The sequence below is a fragment of the Impatiens glandulifera genome, chromosome 6 (genome assembly GCF_907164915.1).
Source record: "Impatiens glandulifera chromosome 6, dImpGla2.1, whole genome shotgun sequence".
NCBI classification, from domain to species: domain Eukaryota; kingdom Viridiplantae; phylum Streptophyta; class Magnoliopsida; order Ericales; family Balsaminaceae; genus Impatiens; species Impatiens glandulifera.
Window position 1 is genome coordinate 50,254,460 of NC_061867.1, and position 18,831 is coordinate 50,273,290.

The 18,831-nt window shown below is 33.1% G+C and overlaps 1 protein-coding gene and 2 non-coding genes across 3 annotated transcripts; 1 reads left to right on the forward strand and 2 right to left on the reverse strand.

Moving 5' to 3' along the window:
- Positions 1 to 11,812: 11,812 nt before the first annotated feature.
- Positions 11,813 to 11,894, reverse strand: TRNAS-AGA. Its single transcript has one exon. It is a non-coding gene; the product is annotated as a tRNA-Ser (tRNA).
- Positions 11,895 to 12,971: 1,077 nt separating this feature from the next.
- TRNAL-UAA lies at positions 12,972 to 13,055 on the reverse strand. Its single transcript has one exon. It is a non-coding gene; the product is annotated as a tRNA-Leu (tRNA).
- Positions 13,056 to 13,752: 697 nt separating this feature from the next.
- Positions 13,753 to 17,316, forward strand: LOC124942162 (60S ribosomal protein L3-2-like). Its single transcript, XM_047482594.1, has 6 exons — positions 13,753 to 13,879; positions 14,608 to 14,716; positions 15,786 to 15,896; positions 16,150 to 16,454; positions 16,557 to 16,966; positions 17,053 to 17,316. Exons 2-6 carry the CDS (start codon positions 14,632 to 14,634, stop codon positions 17,309 to 17,311), a joined length of 1,170 nt encoding a protein of 389 aa, XP_047338550.1. The 5' UTR covers positions 13,753 to 13,879; positions 14,608 to 14,631; the 3' UTR covers positions 17,312 to 17,316.
- The last annotated feature ends 1,515 nt before the right edge of the window (positions 17,317 to 18,831 follow it).

The window sequence follows — 18,831 nt, forward strand, 5'->3', positions numbered from 1 at the left end:
TTAATGTTATGGATAACAGTGTCAAATTGTACTCACCTTTGTTTTTCCATAACACAATGTTCACAAAAATCTAGTTTACAAACTTTTATATCTTTCAACAATCCTTGTTTGACAAGAGTTTGGATAGATTTTTCACCAGTATATCCCAAACGCATATAGCATAGCTTTGTTGCCTCTAATTCCTTATTGCTGCTAGAAGATGACACAAATGTTGTTGTCACATTAACTATATTACCTTGATAGTAATAGATAGTATTACTTTCCTGATGGCTTCAACATCACTAGTACTCTAGAGACCACTTTAAGAATTTCATTTTCCATACTCACATTTAGGCCTTTTCACTCCTAGGTCCCTCAAAGAAATGAGATTCTTTTTCATATTCGGTATGTACCAAATATCTCTAACAATTCGAATGGATCCATCATCATTTATTAGCTTGATTGAACATATCCCTTTTGTTTACATGTGTTATCATTTCGCATGTAAACAACTCCTCCATCCAGTTCTTTAAAGTCAAATAAACACTCTCAAAATGGTGTCATATGATAAGTGTATGTCGTGTCCAATATTCTTGTGTCACGATGTGATGGTGTGTGTGACATAGCCAAAGTGAAGTTTGAATCTACATCACTTTTTATTTTATGCAACATTTGAATCTTTAGGATCTTTCCCTTTCTTCTTCAATTTGGGCAGTTTTTCTTCCAATGTCCTTTCTCACGACATAAAGCACATTCATTTTTTGCAACTCTACTTTTGGATCTTTCTCCTCTCCCTTTTATGTTTATTTTGCTGACAGCCCCTTGCCACAAATATTTCATTTGATGTAGCTATTTTATTTTAGTTTTGTCATACTTTCTCAATTCATGTCTATATAAAATAAAACATATAACATCAAAAGATACATTTTCTTCCCATAAAGTAACATTATTTTAAATGTTCAAATTCATCAAGAAGGAACGATAATAACATCAAAGCCAAATCTTCGTCCTCAAATTTTACATCAATATTTAAAAGATCTATTATTAATTGATTAAACTTAGTGATGTATTCATTCATGGTGGTATCTAACTAGTAACCAAACCGAAACAATTTTTTTTTCATAAGTAGCTTATTCTTACAACTCTTCTTCAGAAACTGGTTCTACAATGCTTGCCATAATTTATGTGTAGAAGTTTCGTACCTAACAACATACTTTTGCTCTCTAGACAAGTACGATCGAATTATTCTATACGTCAATCAATTTATGATACTCCATTCTTTTTCTTTTATATCATATGGCCTTTTGACCTAAATAACATCTAGACCCATTTAAAAAAGGAAATATAGAACCTCACTTTGCCACATGCCAAAAGGCCTAGTACCATCAAATATTTTCATTGCAAATTTTAAATTCGACATCGGGGTCACCGTCTAGAATGACGAAGAAGTTGATGCCCCTTTGAAGACTCGGTCACCATGTCAAGGATGAACATTCAACGATGATACCACTAGTTGTGAAAACAGACAAATAAAAGAAGAAACAAAAGAAGAAAACACACTCAAGAATTTGATAACGGAGTTCGGCCAAAATGTTTGCCATAATTTATGTGTAGAAGTTTCGTTCTTGACGGCATACTTTTGCTCTCTAGAAAAATACGATCGATTTATTCTACATGTCAATCGATTCATGATACTCCATTCTTTTTCTTCTATATCATCTAGCCTTTTGACCTCAATAGAAATAACTAAACCCAATTGGAAAAAAATCTAGAATTTCACCTTACCACATGCCGAAATGCCCAGTACCATCAAATATTTTCATTACAAATTTTAAATTCGACACTGGGATCCTCGTCTAGAATGACGAAGAAATTGATGCCCCTTTTGAAGACTCGATGTCTGATACAAATGATATTTGATCGAAGGGCTAGAAAGGCAGCACGTGGATGTTGAAGATGAAACCATAAGAAGACTAGTTTTTCTGTTTTTAAAATTTACTATTTTTGTCCTTGAACTTTGTTTAATTTCTATTTGAACACTTGTATTTCTTTTATGTCTAATATGACCTATGCCAAATAGCTGAAGGAATTTTAGGGTATATCCTGAGCTTTCCTTTCAGTTGGAATGTTTTATTAATGAATGAGCTAGACACAATTTTCTAATCTCTCATCTCTCTCTTTGGTATACTATTTTCTTGTCTAACAATCTTCTCCCCTCTCTTCTTAATGTGAATCACACCATTTGGTATTAGAGCTAACGATCTACGATGGTTGAGATTCGCCATCAGTCGGATAACGAGACGTTGCGCGCTACCCTCGAAACTTTGAATCAACCCTTAAGCGAAATGCAGAACAACTTCAATCATCGAGTGGACTCACTAGAAGGTAAGTTTGGACACCTTGAAGAATGCCTTGAATCACTCTCTTCCAAACCCAATCGAGATCCTACCTTCGACTCAGAAGGATCGTCGAGAGGACCTTTACCAAGATAAAGACAATATATCCCTCCAACTCGTCTAACGAAGGTGGACTTCCCAAAATTCGATGGATCGGACGTGGAAGGCTGGCTGATTTCCGCCGAGCAGTTCTTCCGAGTCGATCGCACCTCAGATGCAACGAAGGTGGACATAGCTTCAATCCACTTTAGTGGTGATGCAAGAACCTAGTATGGTTCTTACTTACAAACGAGGTCATTGACAGTTGCCATTACATGGGACAGCTTCAGGAGTGATCTGTTGCAGCAATTTGGACCATCAGTTCATGAGACGCCGATGAATCAACTTATGAACCTGAAACAAACAGCTCCTGTGCAAGAATATAATGTTAGGTATATGTCTATCTCTTAAAAGTTAATACAGATGCCTAAAGAGTATGTTATTGAATGTTACATTAGTGGCCTAAGAGAAGAAATTGTTAATTCTATAAGACTAATGATTCCCCAATCCCTGAATGAAGCCATGGCAATAGCTAAAGTGTAGGAATATACATACTACATACCGATCGCTGATGAACAGTGGTCACCTATACAACCCTAAATCTCCCTTGTTGCCTAAACCACCTTACTCTAAATCAGCCTAGCCAAACCCTTCTAAATCAACCTATTCTAGCCAAAAAGTAATCACACCTTATAATCCTATAACCAAAACATTCCCACCAGATCAAATGAAACCATTGGACCACTTGAGTATGGATGAGAAGAGAAAAAGAGGCTTATGATATACTTGCGACTAAAAATGGGATAGAACGTATCAATGCAAGACCAAATTATTTATGGTCTTGACTAGCGATCTAGAGGCTTGGAATTTAGCTATACCTGAAAACCATGAAATTGGTTCTATTGCCTACCCATCTCAACCAGCCTCAATTGATGAACCATCCATTTATTTACATGCTTTGACAGGTTCTAAGCATTATCAAACCTTGTAGATTTCAGGCCTAGTGGGTCTTCTTCCTGTGATCGTTCTCATAGACACTGGAAGTACGCACAATTTTATAAATAGCCGGATTCTAAAAAACATTAACCACCCCACACAACCTACCCAAGCCCTTTCCGTGAAGGTTGCTGATGGTTCCAACATACTTAGTACATGCTACTATCATAATCTGTAATGGACCATGAATGGAGAAAAATATATTGCAGACATGAAAGTGTTGGCCATGACCGGTTATGATATTGTTTTGGGAATAAAATGGCTGATCACTCTAGGCCCATTTTGCTGGGATTTTGAGAAACTAACATTATCCTTCATCAGGAATGGCACTTCTACTCTTTTGCAGGGTGTCAGTCATGTTCAGATTGAGGTGATGCAGGGAACACAACTATCTAAATTGCTAAAAAGGGGGGAAAATGTTGCACTGGTACAAATGAGGGATTACAGTGGTGAAGGACAATTCTTTTCATTGATGGCAACAACTACAGGGAAATTAAACACTGAACTCCAAAGGATGCTGCAGGATTTTAGAGATCTATTTCTAAAGCCAGTGGAACTTCCTCTAGTGAGAGAACAAGATCATCATATTCCTCTTAAAGAGGGTACTGAGCCAATCTGTCTTAGAACCTATAGATATCCAGCTCTGTAAAAGATCGAGATTGAACAGATGGTGGACGAAATGTTGGAGAAGGGAATCATCCACCGCAGTCATAGCACGTTTACGGCCCCTGTTGTTTTAGTCAGAAAAAAGGACTTATCGTGGAGGTTGTGTATTGATTATAGAAAGCTAAATTCAGTCACAGTCAAGGATAAGTTTTCTATACCCATCATTGAGGAGTTATTGGAAGAGTTAAATGGCTCAGAGTTCTTTTCGAAGTTGGATTTGAGGTCTGGCTACCATCAAATTCGAATGCATCCCCCTGATTGTCACAAAACAGCTTTTAGAACTCACGAAAGATATATGAATTTCTAGTGATGCCTTTTGGACTCACTAACGCCCCCTCTACCTTCCAAAGCCTTGTGAACTCCATTCTTAGACCATTTTTAAGGAAATTTGTCCTAATTTTTTGATGATATCTTGGTGTACAGCTCAACATTGAGAGACCATCTGGCTCATATGAAACATGTTTTGGAGACATTAAGGACACACAATTTATTCCTGAACAAGGAAAAGTGTGAATTTAGTTGTGAACAAATTTCATATCTAGGTCACATTATAAACAAGCAAGGAGTTGTAGCAGACCCAGATAAGCTGAAAGCTATGGACACTTGTCGGTTCCACAATCCATTAAACAACTGAGGGGATTCTTGGGTCTCACGGGATATTACCGTAGGTTCATCAAGGGATATGGAATTCTGGCTAAGACTCTAACCAATATATTGAAAAAAGGTAATTTCAGGTGGGATAGTGAATTTATAGAAGCCTTTCAACTGTTAAAACGGGTAATGATGTCACCACCAGTCTTAGCATTACCCGATTTTAACACACCCTTTGTGGTGGAGACAGACGCTAGTGGTCAAGGAATTGGAGTTGTACTTATGCAGAAAGGGCAACCAATTGCGTTTATCAGCAAAGCAATTGATATCGAAAAGACTTCATCCTCTACATATGAAAAAGAATTGATGGCTCTCACCTTTGCTGTGGAAAAGTGGAGACCTTACTTACGCTATAAGTCGTTCACTGTAAAGACTGACCATGAAGCACTTAAGTACTTGTTAAAACAAAGAGTGCAGACTCCTGCACAAGAGAAATGGTTGTATAAGTTGGTAGGCTATGACTTCACTGTGCAATACAAACGAGGAAAGGAAAATGTTGTTGTTGATGTATTGTCTAGAAGAAATGTTGAAGTACAATGTGCTGGAATTTTTGTATATCATTCTCCAGTTTTGAAACGCATTCAGACAACTTAGGAACATGATATAAATATAAAGAAACTCATATGTGAGCTCCGAGCTGACCCTGAGGCTCATCCTAATTTCACATTTATTGATGGTGTTCTTTGAAAAAAGGGGAAAATGGTGGTGGGTATGGACCCTGAATTGAGAACCATTCTAATTGCAGCCATGCATTCCGGCGCGACAAGAGGTCATTCGGGCGTCTTGGTGACTCTTAAGAAACTCCAACAGGTTTATGCGTGGTCTAGAATGGCAAGAGAAGTCAGGGAGTTTGTTAGAACGTGTGAAATCTATCAAAAGAACAAGGGGGACAACTCAACTTACAAAGGTCTCTTGTAGCCGTTACCCATTCCTAATGGACTTTGGGAATCAATCTCCATGGATTTCATTGAAAGTTTACCCAAGTCTAAAGGGAAGACAATGATTTTTGTAGTCTTAGACAGATTGTCAAAGATGGCTAATTTTATGGGACTACAACACCCGTTCACAGCCAAAACAGTGGCTGAGATCTTTATGGCCAACGTCTTCAAGCTCCATGGCATGCCCTTATCTATTATCAGTGACAGGGACAAGATTTTCCTAAGTGCTTTTTGGCGAGAGTTTTTGAAGTTTCAAGGGGTGTAACAATCACTTTCAACCGCTTACCACCCACAAACAGATGGTTAAACGGAGGTGGTGAACAAATATTTGGGCACTTAATTGCGTTGTATGGCAGGTCAACGTCCACACGAATGGGTTCAATGGCTTCCTTTAGCAGAGTGGTGGTACAACACCAATTTCCATTCAGCTATCTAGATGACTCCATTTGAAGTTGTCTATGGGCGTAAACCACCGATCCATGTTCCATACTTGGCAGGGGATTCAAAGGTAGAAGTTGTGGACCATGCTTTGTTATCGCGAGAGGCCACACTACAGTTGCTTAAGTTCCACTTGCAACGAGCTCAAAATCGAATGAAACAATCGCAAGACAAGCACATGATGGATGCTACATTGGCCATTGGGGACTGGGCCCTAATGAAACTGCAACCTTATCGCCAATTGTCTGTGCGTAAACGATGTCACAAACTTTCACCAAAGTACTTTGGTCCCTTTCGAGTCACGGAACAAGTGGGTGCAGTGGCTTACCGTTTAGCTTTGGGAGAAGGAGCTAAAATACAATTGAAACGCTACCAAGGCACAACCGGAGCTATTGAAACTATTCATCTCATAAACAAACAGAACCATATACCATCGACGATACAAGATGAGAGAAATGTGGTGGTTGATGGGAGGCGTCGACACCAGATATTGGTTTAGTGGGCTGACAGGGAATTAAAGGATAGTTCGTGGGAAGAAGTTGATGCTCTTCAAATCCATTACCCGGAAGTTCTTTCAGATTGGGGCTTACGAAGGAAATGCTCCATTCGACGAGGACGTCGAACGTTTAAAGGGGGGAATATTGATAAAAATGATATTTGATCGAATGGCTAGAAAGGCGACACGTGGATGTTGAAGATGAAACCATGAGAAGACTAGTTTTTATGTTTTTAAAATTTACTATTTTCATCCTTGAACTTTGTTTAATTTCTATTTGAACACCTATATTTATTTTATGTCTAATATGACCTATGCCAAATAGCTGAAGGAATTTTAGGGTATATCCTGAGATTTCCTTCCAGTTGGAATGTTTTATGTAATGAATGAGCTAGACTCAATTTTCTAATCTCTCATCTCTCTATTTGGTATAATATTTTCTTGTCTAACAATCTTCTCCACTCTCTTCTTACTGTCTCAATCACACCATCGTAATGCCAAGGACGAACATTCAACACTGATACCACTTGTGAAAACAGAAAAATAAAAGAAGAAACGAAAGAAGAAAACACACTCAAGAATTTGATAACGGAATTTGACAAAAAAAATTGCCTACATCTTGGAGAAGGCTATCAATTATTAAGGAAGAAAATATACAAATATTGAGTATTTCAAGTCAAAGGTAGAAGAGTTTCTTTTATTGATTAATAAACTTTCTCCACTCCATCATCATCAATTGTGGGATTCCAGTTGTGCCAAAAAGTCAACATATATCATGATTCTTTTTTGAAATCAATTTTATACCAATTCAAAATAAGATATATATTAGGGTAAAATTTTGTTTCAAACCATGTGACATATTTCGATTAGAATGATTTCAGGATAATTCAAAATAGAGTTAGTTTTTCTAGGTGGACATATGAGAAAAGTGTCTCGCCAAAAGAAAGAATCAGTCAAATCCAACTAAACCAAGACAATTAGTTCAATTGGACTATTTTCTGGTAGGTATTCAACTATACGGATTACTCGAAAAAAAATCTTTATAGTGAAAATATCATCTTTCAACTATTATAACTCTTTAATTTTATGTTAGAATCGTCTCAATTAGAATTAAAAGAAACAAAGTCAATAGGCCCAATAGTGATTTTTTTTATCTAGAGTAGTTTTCATCAAATGGGAAAATTAAATGGTAGTATATTGGGACTATCACATTTAAATTTTGTCCTAAACAAACTAGCACTCTCTTCTTACTTTCTTTTGCGTGTTTCTTAACTAATTTATCGCATTTAAATAAAAAAATATATATATATATATCAATTTTTCTCTTTTGCTCTTATTTTTCTCAAACACTCTCTGCAAATCACACATTTTTAAGGCATTCAATTCACATTCGACAATTTAAAACATGTATATCATGATAAATAACTTTATTTGAAAAACAAATACGATCAAATTGATAGACTGTACCCATAGTCGATTATATCTATTAGGCTGCATAGTCTCATATTTAGAAGAAGAAAAAACTTTTATATGTCTCACATTGCATAGTTACCTTAATTGTAGATAAATAAAAATTTTATGTTAATAATTAATAAAATATATATTAAGATTTAATAAAAGTTTTGACCTTTTTAATTTTAAAAACTCTAATGGGTTGTTGAACCACCTTCGACAATTTTAAAATGCATAGATCTCAAAAAAAAATATTTAATTTTAAAAAATATACGTTCAAAATATCTATAAATTATCATTTTGTAGACACTCATTTTTACTGTTCAATTATATAGTTAATAGTTTTTATAAACCCTGAGTCTATCGCTATACAAAATTCATATACATGCTCATTACACATATTATTAAATAAACAATTACTTTTGGAGCCATTGATGTCTATCGGATTTCGAAAATAGTTGATTTAATATTTTTAATAAAAAATTAATAAGGTGAATAGTTTAAATTGAAATAATTTGAGCTATTATTAAACTTAAGATCTATAAAAAAATTATATTTAATTAGTTTGGTGAAAAATCGTTTTACAATTAAACTTTGAGATTGATTTAAAATTTTAAAATATATTTTAGGTGAAATAAATAAATAGTTAATTTATAAATTAGTTTTAACAAATTAGTTTTATAACTAAGGTTGACTTTGCCTTTTCATTTTACATTAAATAATTTTTATTTTGAAATCAATAGGTGATTTTTAAAAAAGATTATAAAGTTATTTTGGAAAAAAGTCTTTTTTTTTTTAATGGATGGATATATTACTTATATTTGATTTTAAAATAATTGATTTATGATTAATATATATATTTGATTTTGCAGGTTTTTTTTTAAATAGAAAAGTCCAATCCCCCTATGTCAATGACTTTTATTAGTATAAAAGGAAGCCAAGGGCTACAAAGAAAATGTACCCATGATACCCACAATCGAAAAAAAAATATATCAATCATAAATCAATTATTTTCTTCTCTTGGGTTTGAAAGGATCTTTATTCGTCGGGGTGAACCGATTATATGAGGGTTGAAAAAGCTCTCTTCGGGGTGTCCGTTCTGTCTTGCTAAATCTCCTTTTATAGGGGAGGATGAGTAGAGACCTTAGATCTTATCGTTGAAAGATTCTTCAATAGGGAGTCTTCAAATCTGCCACGATCTTCGGAGCTAGAAACAGAAGCAATGGATCATCCCGCCTTCTTCGATGTTACCTCGTCATCATGTCGGTCAGTTGAGGTGGAGGGAGACAGAGTCACCGAAAAGGTCATTGAGGAAATTTTGGATGCGACCTTCTCAGTGACTCTGCCTCCCTCCATCTCATCTAGCTGACGTGATGACGAGGTAGCAGTAAAGAAGGTGGACTAACCAGTGGCTTCTGTTCCAGCTCCAAAGATCGCAACAAATTTGAAGACTCCCCCCACAAAGAATCGGTCACCGACCAGATCTAAGGCCTCTACTCGTCTCCAATAAAATGAGATTTGAGTAAGACCAGAAGGTGACACTCCAAAGAGAGCCTTTTAAACCCATATATAATTGGTTCACCCCAGCGAATATTTTGAAGTCAATTGTAGGTGATCTTTGAAAAAGATTGTGGAGTTGTTTTTGAAAGAAGATTAAATATTTTTTTTGGAATTAATGGATATATTAGTTATAGTTGATTTTGAAATAACTAATTTATGATTAATATATTTATTTGATTTTGTTGGTCTTTTTTTTTAATTATTTAAATGATGAAGTCAGACAGACCAAAATCGAGTAGGCTTAAATATAGAAATTCTAGGTCAATGACTCTGATGAGTAGAAAAGGAGGTTAAGGGTACGAAGATAACAAAAGGAAGACACTAACAACCGACAAAAAAAAATCCTAAAAAACACCCCACGGGATCCAAAACCCTTTAGTCCTTTATTTTCGAATTCCTTAAGGAAAACCCCAAGAATTGCATTTTTGGTACCTTAACTCTCGATATAAAAATAATTCATTTATATATTGTCCACTCAAGCAAAACAAAACAAGTGTTTTAGGTGAAAGATAATTCTAAAATGGCACAATAATCTATGTGAGAATAATATTTTTAATTAAAATATTTATGTTTTTCATTTTTAATATTTTAATATTATTTTTTAAATTTCAAATGTTTATAAACCTCTGTTATTTTGTTAACACATCATTTTTTATTTTAGGTAATATAGCGCCACAAGCTAACAAATATAGTGTACAACCAGAAAGTTTATAAGCTCAAATGAATTCTGAGAAAGAAAAAATTAATCTTGTATCTGAATCCGAGTCCACCTATCTACCACATACACTTGAACATGAAATGACGATTACAAGATTAGATGAGAATATTATGGCATCACAATCCACACAACTAGAGTCGGATGATATTGAAATAATGCGATTCACAATCGAACTATATACGATTACATTGTACACCATTTATAATAGTTTGTACAAATAATTATATAAATAATAATGTATAAGGATCTTTATTTAAAGAAAAAAGAATTTTTGATTGAAAGAATGTATGGAAATGGAGAAAAGATCTTTTTATTTATTGTTGGAGTGCGCTATCGATACATGTTATCTTCAATCTGGTTGACGGAAAGTCATGCTGTAAAAACAGGGGATGTAGAGTCATCACTTAGGGTCATAGTCAAAGAAAATCACATCATTCCACATTGCACACTTCATTAGAACTCGTTATCTTCTTCAACCTTAGATAATGTGTCAAGCCGTTATTGTGAGTTAAATTTCATTTTCAATTTATCTTTATGAAATATTATAAGTTTGTAAGACAAATTTCATTGAAAGACATACAAAATTATCATGATACCACATTAAAACATATGAAAACACGATATGGGGGTAAAAACACGAAATTAATGTTCAAAAAATCTCAATACATTAGGGAACTTTAGAAATAATTAAAACAAACAAGCCAGACGAAATGACACATTAACATTGAGAGTGGATGCTTGAACGCACTACTTGACCGAGAGTTTCAACTTTCAAGGTTACTATTACCTTAACTTTTTGATATGTTATAAACATTTTTTTTTATTTAAAACTATATTAACTTTGGAAAAGAAGCACAACAAGTTCAGAGAATAAAAAAAATTAAAATATGTTGAACTGGAAGCAAACCTTTCTCTCGATTACATTAGGAATTGATAAGCCATTATAGTTTTGCTTTATATTTGATTTAAAAGAAACATAAATTGATTTAATATACTTAGGAATTAAGAGATGAAGAATCTCCTTTTTTATGAAGAATTATTTGACATAAGTCAAATATGGTAAGTTGTATAATTTTGGATATTTGTGTCTTTCATGCCTCAACTTATTCTTTGCTCCCATTATTTTTCAATCTTTCCATTAATAAAAATGAATTTAAAACGTTTCCTCGCTACACCTCTACCGGATCATCAATGAGCCACCTTCTTCTTGACCACCAAGATGAGCCTTTACATCATAAAAGCAAGAATGAATGATGTCGGAGATAAGTCAATTCATAAAGCCCCTTGATGAGGCTGAAGATAATTAGGTACTTGGTTTGAATTAAAATTAGAGATTCTTGTCCCTAAGTCCTATGCCATTAAGTTTTTGTTTTTTTTGGCCATAATAATACATCCATAAAATGGGTAGGGATGATTGAAAAAATATAAGAGAAATACATATGAACCAATCTTAGTAAAAAAAAAAAATTGGTTATAAAAAATTCGTGGTCGGCAGGATTCGAACCTGCGCGGGCAAAGCCCATATGATTTCTAGTCATGCCCGATAACCACTCCGGCACGACCACCTCATGTTAAAATAGTTAGTTGGTTTAAATATTCCCTTTAAACGTGTATTAAAAATAATACACAAAAATAATCAATATACAAACAAAAGACGGGATATAACAACTAAAAATACTGAACTAAAAAGTTTAATCAAATTAAAAACATAAATCATAATTTCACGAACTCTATCAAAGTAAAATAGAGAGACTGAATCTTGAACAAAACAATCAACGTACCCCTCCCATGCCAAATGAAATTCCAAACACTGACTTAGTAATTATCATTATCATGATCTTAGCAATATTACATATTTTTCTCGCACAAAATTGACCTTCCAACAAAATAAACATGCATGTTTCTCTTTCAATCCAATGATGCATTTCATATCTTTTCTTTTTTTTCTTACTTTTTTCCATTAGAAAACATATCAATATTCACACCCGTAGTACATCACTCATTCATAATGATTTGAGAAGTCATAAAATAAAATGAATAGTGATATCAAATGGTAAAATAGTTTGTTGAAACAAACAACTAGGTCCACATTATCATTTGGGATTTTGCATTATATTTTTCTTTAAAATTAGGGGTTTAAACTCCTATCACTGTAATAAGGGCATTTATAGGGAAATCGAACCGAAAGATTAAAATGTGTTACTATGACTTATTGAAAACTGGTGGTTATGGGTTTTAACCCATACATGAGGACAAACAACACTATGGAGAAAAGTGGGAACCTAAGAGGCATTTTATACCTTTTATTTTTTTTCATTTTTCAATAGAAAACATATTAACTTTACATACTCTATAGATTGTTCTAAATTGTGTTCAATCTGACCTCAATTTTTGTAATTATCATAAAATAAAGTGATATTAAACAATAAACCAATTTGTTGAATCAAATGACTAGGTCCACATTGAGTTTTACCATTTAAAATCTTGCATTGTATTTGTTTTTAAATCCTACACTCATCGCAATAAGAGTCTTCCTAATGATATCGATCTAAGAATTAAAATTTATTAACGTGACGACGTATGAAAACTACTTTCATTAGATTGCCTCAACAAAAATGTGAAAATAAAAACAAGGTTTAAATTGCTGGCTATGGGGTTCGAACCCATGCGCACATTGAGTGCAGAAGATCTTAAGTCTTCCCCCTTAACCTCTCGGGCAAACCAGCCATTTGTTTCAAAATTGAAAGTTTAAATTGGCAATATATAATATAAGTCTTTTAGTGGCTAAGATGTAAATATATATTGTTAAGTGGCTATTGTTTATAATATATGCATGATAATTTGACTCGATTTTAACTGTTTCGATTCTTTACCGGTTAAATTGTTCGGTTTTTGATTAAATTATTTTTTTTAACGGTTTAATCGATAAATCGATAATAATTTAATTGTATATTTATATTTTATAATTTATATTGTAAATATTAAATATATTATAAATAGTATTTAATAATATATATTAGTTATTTTTAAATTTTAAATTTTAAAGTATAATTTGTATAAATATTTTTTAAAATAAATATAATTTATATAGATATTAATTAAAAAATAGAGACTCTTAAAATATATTATTACAATTATTTTTTAAAAAACAAAAATCATTTAATATTTAATTAAAAAAAATTAAAATACCAATTTTTGGTTAAATTCGATTAACCGGAACTAGTAGAAGGCAAAATTAATACCAATACCAATATGAGTTGGTTAAAGACGCCCAAATTGGAGTTAACCGAAACGATTAACCGGTTAAGTTAACGATTATTCATCTAGTTCTTTGTAAATTGTATTGGGCTTTAAAAGAAGAAAGTCTTAGTGGGCTTTACATATGTGCAATTAAGGGAATTAGGGTTTTTCAATCAAGGATCCTAAATTAGCGGATCTACCAATCCAAGCATCCTTCAAAGTCTCTTTATATAAATACACAATTTGATCGATCTTATAGGGTTACAGTTTATATCATCACGAGTTGAGCTCTCTCTTCTGTTCTTCCGAGGTAGTGTTGTTCAATTTTTCGATTTGATTATTGTATTATTCTCTTGAAATCTTCAGCTGGTTTCATAATGCTCGCAACATTTGTATTGCGGTAATGTTTAATTAGATCTGAATCGCCGATTCTATTTGATCTAATCATTGTTTTTTCTGGTAGATAAGGTTCTGATCGATTTCATCTGCTTCTTATTATTTCAGAAATCATTTAATCTAAGAGATTTTGATTATTTTACTACCTTATATATATGTGATATGTGGGTTTTCTATGCCTTTTCGTTTGCGATATGTTGATGTCGGCTTGTTTACCACGGATGATAGAAAATGTTCTCCCACACATTCAGATTAACCAAGGCTGGAGTCTCGATAGGGCTCATTTGCATGTACCCTGGTAATCTAGGGTATTTGTAAGAGGCAAACGAATGAGCCCCTGAGAATTGACACCTAAAAATGTCATAGGCCTATGGTGAGGAAGCATTTCTCTATCTTCTGCTTGGAATTATGGCTGCATCTCATGTTTGCAATCACAAAAGGCAGTTTTGTGTTCATATTTTGTCACTATACATTTTCTATCACTCTTTTTTGATGTTCTATTTTGTGTTTGACGTTTTAATCTCCAAATCTTTGTATTTTTTTTGGTAAAAGCTCTCTGACTGATCACATTTATCAATATATTGTATATATTGAACATGCTTATGAAAAAAGATACAATATTTAGGACTAAATCTTTTGCAGGTTAGCTTTAACTAAGAAACAGAAATGTCTCACCGCAAGTTTGAGCATCCTAGACATGGCTCCTTGGGGTTTCTTCCGAGGAAAAGGGCCAACAGACAACGAGGAAAAGGTTGATTTCTATTTTATGCAATCGTTAATATTACAATTGATTGTGTTTTAATGGTGTTTCCACTAAGCTAAATTTCATATTTTAGTACTAGTTTTGATAGGATGTAATAGCTTTTGAAGCCAATGTCTTTGACTAACCTACAAATCTTTGTGGTAGATTCAGTGGTCTTGTAGATTTGTTGAAACTTGAAATATATTATGTCCATCAAGAGGTTAAATAAATTGTATATGAATAAGATAATTCAAAATACATCTTTACATTCATTCAAACTTTCCTGAAGTAAATTAATGAATTGTTGAATGCAAATAGGTGTTATAATCAAACATATTGAAGGGTTTTAAAGTCTAGGCCCAAAACTATGAGTAAAAAGGGTTCTCCATTTAATTTAGTGAAACCTTATTCTATTGAATTCTTCAGCTGGTTTCATAATGCTAACTAGCTCGCATCATTTGTATTGGGGTAATGTTTAATCAGATCTGAATCGCTGATTCTACGTGTTTTTATCTAATCAATGTTTTTGTGGTAAATAAAGGTTCTGATTATCTTATATATTATTTTTATATGCCTTTTCGTTTGCGATATGTTCATGCCGGCCTGTTTTCAACGGATGATAGAGAAATGTTCTCCCATACTTAACCAAGGCTGGAGTCTCGATAGGGCTTGTTTGCATTTACCCCGGGAATCTAGGGTATTTGCAAGAGGCAAACAAATGAGCCCCTGAGAATTGACACGTAAAAATGTCATAGGCCTGTGGTGAGGAAGCATTTCTATGTCTTCTGCTTGGAATGATGGCTGCATCTCATGTTTGCAATCACAAAAGGCATTTTTGAGTTTATATTATACATTTTCTATCACTCTTTTCTTGTGATTTTGATGTTCTACTGTGTTTTTAAATTCATTCAAACTTGGCTGATGTATGTAATTAATGATAATGCTAATAGGTGTTATACTCAAAGCATATTGAAGGGTTTTATATTGTAGGACCAAAACTATGAGTTAAAAGGGTTCTACATTTAATTTAGTGAAACTGTTACAGCTTTTCTCATATTGTTAATACTTTCTTATCTAGTGAAAGCCTTTCCCAAGGACGATCCAACAAAGCCATGCAGGTTGACTTCTTTCATAGGCTACAAAGCAGGAATGACCCACATAGTGAGAGATGTTGAGAAGCCCGGTTCAAGTGAGTTTTCTATTTTCAAAGTTAAAAGTTTGTACTAATGAAATTGTGAATTGTGAGATTCATTTACATCATCTATTCAATATTGTTTGATGAAATTGGATTATTTAGGTTGCATGACTTAAATATCTTTTTTCATTAATGTTCAATTATTTTAATTGATTTGATACCCATCAGCGATCGAGATCCTAATTCAATTGAGGTGTCAGTGATGAATTGCTCATAGTTTTACATGGATTTTTTATTTATTTCGTAGAGCTCAACAAGAAGGAAGCATGTGAGGCTGTGACCATCATTGAAGCACCTCCAATGGTTATTGTCGGTGTAGTAGGCTATGTCAAAACTTCACGTGGCCTCCGCAGTCTAAACACTGTCTGGGCTCAGCATTTGAGCGAGGAGGCAAAAAGGAGATTCTACAAAAATTACTGCAAATCAAAGAAGAAGGCTTTCACAAAGTATTCAAAGAAGTATGAAACTGAGGAAGGGAAGAAAGATATCACAACTCAGTTGGAGAAATTGAAGAAATACTGCTCTGTAATTCGTGTTTTGGCCCATACTCAGGTATTACAGGCACTTGAATTGGTCATAACTTTAAGATTATATTGTCCTATTTGAGAACATCCTATTTACTTTGTCACAATCATGATCATTTGCAAACTTCAGATTCGAAAGATGAAGGGACTGAAGAAAAAGAAAGCCGACATTATGGAAATTCAAGTTAACGGTGGAAATACACATCAAAAGGTTGATTATGCATACAGTTTCTTTGAGAAGCAAGTTCCTGTAGACGCCGTGTTTCAGAAGGATGAGATGATTGACATTATAGGCGTTACAAAGGGTAAAGGATATGAAGGTGTTGTTACTAGATGGGGTGTTAGCCGACTTCCTCGCAAGACTCATCGTGGTCTTCGAAAAGTGGCCTGTATTGGTGCATGGCATCCTGCTAGAGTATCATTTACAGTTGCTAGGGCTGGTCAGAATGGATACCATCATCGAACTGAGTTGAATAAGAAGATTTATAAGGTTGGGAAATCTGGTCAGGAGTCTCACACCGCCATTACCGAGTTTGACATGTAAACATTTTCCCTTAGTTATTATTCCTTTTCTATTATTGTTGTGTTTTTCAAATGTCGATCTGACTTAAATTTTGTGATGATAGGACTGAGAAAGATATAACACCAATTGGAGGATTCCCACACTATGGAATCGTGAAAGAAGATTATTTGATGATAAAGGGAGGTTGTGTTGGAACGAAGAAGCGTGTTCTTACTTTAAGACAATCGTTACTCACACAGACTTCTAGGGTTGCATTGGAGGAGATTAAGCTTAAATTCATTGACACTTCTTCTAAATTTGGACATGGTCGTTTCCAGACAACCGAAGAAAAGCAAAAGTTTTATGGAAGGGTTAAGGCATAGAAAAAGGAGAAGAATAAATTTAGTTTTGAATAATTTTGATTAACTATTTACATGGTTTTTTAGTTTGAATTTCGGTGTTTATGATGTTTGAAAATTAACTCATTTCCTTGCTTTGGAGTATTTACATTTGAAGTTTTTAGTTTATGTTTTGAATTATTTTGGTCAATAAAAGTCTTAATTGTCTGGTTTGTTTAGTTTAAATACTCAATTGTCTGTAGTTAAATTTTAAATTTCCATTTGAAAAAATGGGTTGTTCTTTTTAAGTTAAATGTTTTGACGTGTCTTAATCAAGACTTTTAAAATCTCGAGTCAACTTTTAAAATTTTAAGATTTTACAATTTCATGTATGGTTAAAAGTAAACTCTTAAATAGTGAAATTTTTACGATTTTACATTTACGATAATAAGATTTTACGAATTTATAAATAATTTTGATTTTACGATTATATATGATTTTACTTAAAATAAATAAATAAATTTATATTAATTAAATTAAAAATTAAAGTTATTATTTATTTAAATTAATTAATTAATTAAATTAAATTTTTAATTAATTTTATATTAAAATATATAATTTTTTAAAATTAAAATTGACTAAGTATAAAATACTTTATTATATATATATATATATAATAATAATATATAATTATTATTTTTTTCAAATTAAACTCTTAAGATAAATCACGTAAATTCTAGATTTTACGAGTTTACAACTTACTAACGATTTTATGCAAACTCTCGATTTTGACAGTCTTGACCTTAACTAGGTTAAAGAGTTTTGAAACTTTATAGTTTCACTCTATTGGACTTCTGTAATAATTGTAAGGTTTTTTCTTTCATAATTTGTTAATTTAGTTTTTCAATTTACAACAATATTCAGCTTCATCTTCTTTGATTTGAATGATTATACGATGGTTTGATTGTTAAATTGATTGAATATTGTTGAAATTAAGTACATTTAATTTTGTAGAAATGTGATTATTAAATGATGTTGAATGATGTATGTTTATTGAATAAAATAATTATAACTTTAGAAAATACCATTTGATATGATTAAAAAAAATCAAAAATCAAATAATAAAAATAAAAAACTATCTTGAAGAATCTTGATAATTTTATCGTATTTTTTTTTGAGAACGCTGGTTCCACTACTCATATGGATATGGAGTGCCGTGTTAAGTATATAGTCCGCAAACATACTTAACCAATTAACCAGGCGCAGAACTCGCCGCCTGACGGGCTCGAACCCAAGACCTCATGGAGGCCTGAGGGATATCCACCACTTGTTGCCACTAGGCTAGAAGAGGGAATGTTAATGTTAGGATTAGATTTTTAATGTGTGATGTTGTTATGAAAATACAAGTTTGAGCCCACAGAAATATTTTTTATTTTAATTTTTGTTCTTCGTTACTTGTGTATTCGTTCATGGTCAGGAGAGACCGTCTGACTGTGTTTTTGGGGCGAGCGAAGGAGTAACCAAGGAATGCTGATGCCAACCGTGGAATGATGCTGTCGACCAAG

What these genes read in the sequence shown, in the direction of transcription:
- LOC124942162 (XM_047482594.1), top strand. Translation starts at nt 14,632, where the DNA reads ATGTCTCACCGCAAGTTTGAGCATCCTAGACATGGCTCCTTGGGGTTT. An exon ending in CAACAGACAACGAGGAAAAG is followed by an intron (nt 14,717 to 15,785) that starts GTTGATTTCTAT and finishes TTTCTTATCTAG; the next exon opens with TGAAAGCCTTTCCCAAGGAC. An exon ending in GCCATTACCGAGTTTGACAT is followed by an intron (nt 16,967 to 17,052) that starts GTAAACATTTTC and finishes TTGTGATGATAG; the next exon opens with GACTGAGAAAGATATAACAC.